This window comes from Pongo pygmaeus, chromosome 18 (genome assembly GCF_028885625.2).
Source record: "Pongo pygmaeus isolate AG05252 chromosome 18, NHGRI_mPonPyg2-v2.0_pri, whole genome shotgun sequence".
NCBI lineage: Eukaryota > Metazoa > Chordata > Mammalia > Primates > Hominidae > Pongo > Pongo pygmaeus.
Window position 1 is genome coordinate 23,361,752 of NC_072391.2, and position 6,000 is coordinate 23,367,751.

General features: G+C 36.0%; 1 protein-coding gene across 1 annotated transcript in view; it reads left to right on the plus strand.

The window, feature by feature from the left end:
• LOC129015447 (phospholipid-transporting ATPase ABCA3-like) overlaps window positions 1–5,684 on the plus strand; it is a 30,067-nt gene extending 24,383 nt beyond the window's left edge. Inside the window, exons 5-8 of the mRNA XM_054453429.2 lie at window positions 1,599–1,728; window positions 2,991–3,145; window positions 3,383–3,538; window positions 4,188–5,684. Of these exons, the coding sequence (XP_054309404.2) occupies window positions 1,599–1,728; window positions 2,991–3,145; window positions 3,383–3,538; window positions 4,188–4,424 (678 nt within the window). The 3' untranslated portion in view covers window positions 4,425–5,684. The remainder of the gene's footprint in view (window positions 1–1,598; window positions 1,729–2,990; window positions 3,146–3,382; window positions 3,539–4,187) is intronic.
• The last annotated feature ends 316 nt before the right edge of the window (window positions 5,685–6,000 follow it).

A 6,000-nucleotide genomic window follows, 5' to 3' on the forward strand; every position in this document is an offset into this window, starting at 1 on the left:
CTCGGTCTCCCAAAGTGCTGGGATTACAGACATGAGCCACCGCACCCAGCCCAGTAGTATTTTTTTTCTATTACACAAGACGTTTGCCTTTATTGACCATCTATAGGTTGTGTTGGAAGGAAAATATGCTTTAATTCTTAATGATATGGGCTTGAATCCCAACTCTTCCATTTAAGTATTGTGTTTCTTAAACTGTTTTCACCTCATTTTTATTAAAAATCTAACCAAAATCTTCTTACTAGCTTGTATAAGTACTCAAGTTGGCTCCTAGGGTACCCATGTCTGCTCCAGACAAGCAAATATTAATATACCATCTCTCCTTGAAAGTATCTATTTTTTCTTTAAACTTCAGGCTGGTTGGTTGCCTGGAAACCTTACCTCTAAGATGGGTTCAAGAAAAGTTATAATTTCATAGATTATTTGGCTTCTACTTGTTGCTAGACTGGAGTGATTCTTTTTCCAGCTTCTGGTATAGTAAGCAGAAGCACTGCTAGTCTACATGTAAAAAATTTGAGATAAATAAACATGTGATTTTCAATTGACAGTTCTCTAACTTAGGCCAAAGACATTAACTGAAGAAGATTGTGGCATTATAAGTTCAAGATGGAAACTGAAACAAAGCAGTCATCCATTGGATCAACAGATGATTGGATAAAGAAATAACTGTGGTATAGGCCGGGCACAGTGGCTCATGCCTGTAATCCCAGCACTTTGGGAGGCCAAGGCAGGTGGATCACCTGAGGTCAGGAGTTCGAGACCAGCCTGAACAACATGGTGAAACCCCGTCTCTACCAAAAATACAAAATTAGTGGGGCATGGTGGTGCATGCCTGTAATCCCAGCTACTTGGGAGGCTGAGGCAGGAGAATCTCTTGAACCCAGGAGGTGGAGGTTGCAATGAGCCAAGATCACGCCACTGCACTCCAGCCTGGGCAACAAGAGTGAAACTCTGCCTCAAAAAAATTAAAAAATTAAAAATAACAATAATTGTGATATATACACACGATGGAATACTACTCAGCCATAAAAAAGAATGAAATCATGTATTTTGCAGTAACATGGATGGAATTGGAGACCACTCTCTTAAGTGAAACAATCCAGAAACAGAAAGTCAAATACCACATGTTCCCACTTATTAGTGAGAGCTAAATAATGTGTATACATGGACATACAGTGTGGAATGACAGACATTGGAGACTCAGAAAGATGGGAGTGTGGGAGATGCATGAAGGATGAAAAATCACTTGATACAGTGTTTATTATTTGGGTCATGGTTACACTAAAAGCCCAGACCTCACCACTATACCATATATCTGTGTAACAAAATGGTGCCTGTACCCCTTAAATTTATACACATAAAGTAAAATAGAAAAGAAAGCAGGAATGAATAAGATTGCTTAGGGAAAGTTTGTTTATCTACTGTGAAATTCTAAACCTTATGTTATGTCTTCAAATATTTCTTCTCATAGTTCCATTCTTTTACACTTTGATTTTTCTTCTCATGACTGATGAAGTATTGTATCTTTGATAGTTGATATGAGTGCTTGTTCTTTCAATGTGATTGTGATAAAGTTAGTATTTGTGGGATTTCTCTCATAGGTATTCCAAGGGCACAACACTACCAAAATAGCTGTAAAGGACTTGTCTTTGAATTTATATGAGGGGCAGATCACTGTTCTTCTAGGACATAATGGGGCAGGAAAATCTACCACTCTATCCATTCTCTCAGGTAGGTATTCCACTCTGTTAAAAAAAAAACTGTAGATAAAGCAATGAGACTTTTGTGTATCCTCTTGATGTTTACAGTTTAGTGATTTCTGCGATACATACTTTAATAATTTCCTTTATTTTCGAGTTTGCAAATAATTGTTATAAAATTTAAAATTAGTATTTATTTTGGGGAAGAGGGAAGAGGACATTACATAATGATAAAAAGGTCAATCTACCAAGAAAACATAACTATTCTTAATATGAATGCAGTCAAAGAACAGAGCATCAAATGCTCAAAGCAAAAACTGATAGACTTGAAAAAAGAAATAGACACATTTGCAATTATAGTTGGAGACTTCAACACCACTCTTCTAGCAATTGATAGAACCAGTAAACAGAATAAAAGTTACCGAAAAACTTAACAGCACTGTTACTCAAAACAATCTGATTGACACTTGTAGAAAATTCCACTCAGCAAAATACACATTTTTTTTTTTTTTTTAATTTGAGATGGAGTCTCGCTGCGTCGCCAGGCTGGAGTGCAGTGGTGTGATCTCAGCTCACTGCAACCTCCGCCTTCCAGATTCAAGCGATTCTCCTGATTACAGGCACGCGCCACCATGCCTGGCTAATTTTGTATTTTTAATAGAGACAGGGTTTCGCCATGTTTCCCAGGCTGGTCTCAAACTCCTGAGCTCAAGCAATCCACCCACCTCGGCCTCCCAAAGTATTGGGATTACAGGTGTGAGCCACTGTGCCCGGCGTGCATTAAGTGAATATTTTCTAGTGTGTAACATTTTAATTCCTTTAATAATTTTTCTCATTATATAATTTTGAGTTATTTTCTTAGTAGTTGCCCTGGGGCTTACCATATACACCTTAACTTAAAGCAATGCACAGCTTAAAACAGAATTCATAAATTTCAAATGGCTGATTGGCAATGCTGGCATGTTGTAATATGACACGCTCTCATGTTTTTATTACTCAAATGATTTGCACTTACTCATACACATTGAAACATAGAACATACAGTTCAATAAGAAATTACAAAATAAATTACTTCTAAGTTCGTCACCTCAAAAATAACTGTCAGTGTTTTGTAGAATTTTCTTCTGTATGAAATATTGCTAATGATAATGAGTTATCCATATGTAGATTTCAAAGTTGAGATGCTAATGAGCAGTTTGTTGTGATGTTCCCTTATGAAAACTAAGATAAAGTTTTCTTTATCTTATAACATAATATAAATACATTTCTGTTATATTTTCTGCTTGTTTCTAGGTCTCTATCCTCCTACAAGTGGAAAGGCCTATATTAATGGATACGATATCTCAAAGCAGATGGTCCAGATTAGGAAATCGCTGGGCTTGTGTCCCCAGCAGAACCTGTTGTTTAATTACTTGACAGTATCAGAACACCTTCATTTCTATTGTGTGGTGAGCAAAACAAAGTTTCCTTTTTCCCCAGTCTATTCATGTGCTTCACATAGATTAGCTACTATGGACATTTTATTCTTACAAAGTTCAAAATTGATTTTAATGAAGTCTTCTTTAAACATAAAGAGAAGCAAAGGGAATAAGTTGCTACATGAATGATGTAAGAAAAAAGCTGGTGTAATATGTTTCTAAGAGTAAAGCTAGAAGCACCACATAAACTCTGTCTCCTTTTTCTAGATAAAAGGAGTACAAGTAAAGATGACTCCTGCAAAAATTGACCACATGCTGACTACTTTTAACCTGCTAGAAAAGCGTAATGAATTGTCGAAGTCGCTGAGTGGAGGAATGAAGCGCAAACTCTCCATCATTATAGCATTTATAGGGGGCTCCAAGGTAAACAAACAAACAAGCAAAGCCAAATATGGATTCCCACTGCACACTGCAGCTAGTCTAAAAGAATCAGCCAACACAAATTTGAGAGCTGATATGGAGCTAACATTCTAAAGATAACCTCCTAAATGAAAATCAGATGAGATTGACCTTATCAATCTCATTGGTATAAAATGGCCATAGGTTTGAAATTATTCCAGCATTCCTAATTCAGTTTTTTCTAAACTTTTTTTTGAGACAGGGTCTTGCTCTTTCGCCCAGGCTGGAGTGCAGTGGTACAATCATGGCTTAAAGCAGCCTTCACCTACCTGACTCAAGCAATCCTCCCTGCTCAGCCTCCCAAGTAGCTGGGACTACAGACACATGCCACCACACCCAGCTAATTTTTTACTAATTTTTTAAGTTTTTTGTAGAGACGGGGTCTCACTATGTTGCTCTAACTTTTGGGCTCAACTGATCCTCCCACCTTGGCCTCCCAAAGTGCTGAGATTACATGTGTGAGCCACTGCACTTGGCCTCTAAACTTATTATCTTAGCCTGGTTGAACAAGTGAGAAAGCAAAATCAGAGTAAGCTCCATGACTGGTAAGAGAATAGTGGTACCAGTATATAATATTTAACAATGGTCATGGAATTGTTTTTCTGGTCTTCAGGTAGTGATACTTGGTGAGCCAACGTCTGGTATGGACCCAGTCTCAAGGAAGGTCACCTGGGATCTCCTGCAGCATTTTAAAAAGGATCGTACCATCCTACTGACCACCCACTACACGGATGAAGCTGATGTTCTGGGTGACCGCATAGCCGTCATGATCAAGGGATCCCTGCGGTGCTGTGGCTCTTCAATTTTCCTGAAAAAAATATATGGTCTCTCTCTCCTTGATTATTCTTAGGATATTGATGCCTTAATAATATTCTTCAAACATATGTTTCATTGTTTTTTTCTAGGTACCCAAAACTTCAGTGCTTCCCTCTGTTCTATTAATTAGGATTCAACTATGAGACCTATGAAATAATACTCCTTTTTTAAAAAATTATTTTCTTCTTTTATGTTTATTGTATTATCCAAAATTTATGTTCATTTTTTCCATATGGCTTCTACTTAAATTGTAATTTGCCCAAATGCATTTGTGCTTTCAAAGAAAGAGATAGATAGATAGATAGACAGACAGACAGGTTGATGGATCATAAGGGAAACACAGGGAACCAAACATCTCTGCTCTGTTTCTTGTTTTTCAAAGAAGTACTAAATTGCTTCTATATGAGCAGAATAATTTATTACAGTATGAAAAATTTTTGTAAACTGTAAAATACCAAATGTGTCCTAATAGCTTCCTTACCTTTTTAAGGCCATTATTCAAAATTACCTATACATCAGTCTTCTTTGACCCCTTAAATATAATTTTGACACTAGATAGTTCCATGACTCTAGGAAGTTTTTTTTAGCCTGTTTTCATCAATTCACCTCTCCCAGAGGCAATTACTTTCTGATTTTATTACCATACATTAGTTTTGCCTGTTGTCGAATGTCATATAAATGAATTATATATTATAATTTTGTTCATGGTTTCTTTACTTCAGCACAATACATTTGAGATTAATCTGTATTGTTGCACAGATCAATTGTACATAACTTCAAATCTTCATAGATTTTTATGTTGTTATAGGTCATTTCCAGTATATGATATATGACTTCAAATATCATAAGCAAATGTGCCATGAATTTAAAGATCTTTCTTGGTTAAAAATCCATCTTGTGAACTTAAAGATCTCTCTTGCTTAAAAATTCATCTCGGTTGAAATTACTTAGTAGTGGAGTATTTTGGTACTGACTAGTGGGGTACTTGGTCAAAAATTATGTGTATGATGTTTTGAAAGGTTCTTCAAAGTGCTTGTAATATTTTACACCAGCCAGCGTGTTTGAGATTTCCACTTACTCCATACCCACACCAATATTTTGGTTTGCCTTTTGAGTTTTAGTCATTCTGGTGGGTGTGAAACAGTTATCTCGGTGTTTTTAATTTTCATTTCCCTGAAGAATAATTATATTGAGTTCATTTTCATGTATAAGTTGGCTATTTGTATGAATTCTTTTGTGAAGTGTTTAAGTCTTCTGCCCACTATTAAAAGTTGGTTGTTTGTCTTTTTTATTGAACATTTGTAGGAGTTCCTTCACATATTCTTCATGTGAGTTCCTTGTCAGATACATGTATTGTGAATATCCAAATGGGTTCCTTGCCTACTCATCTTAATAGTATCTTTTGATGAGTGTAAATGTTTAAAGTCTCATTTATTAATTGTTCTGAAGATTTTTGTGTCCTTTCTAGGATATCTTTGCCTCCATAAAGGTTGCAGAGATCTCCTATATTTTCTTCTTGATACTTTACAGTTCTAGCTTCTAAAGGTTTATTACTTATTTCAAGTTGACTTTTGCAAATGGTGTTGATGTTGATTTTTTTTCCTGTGAGT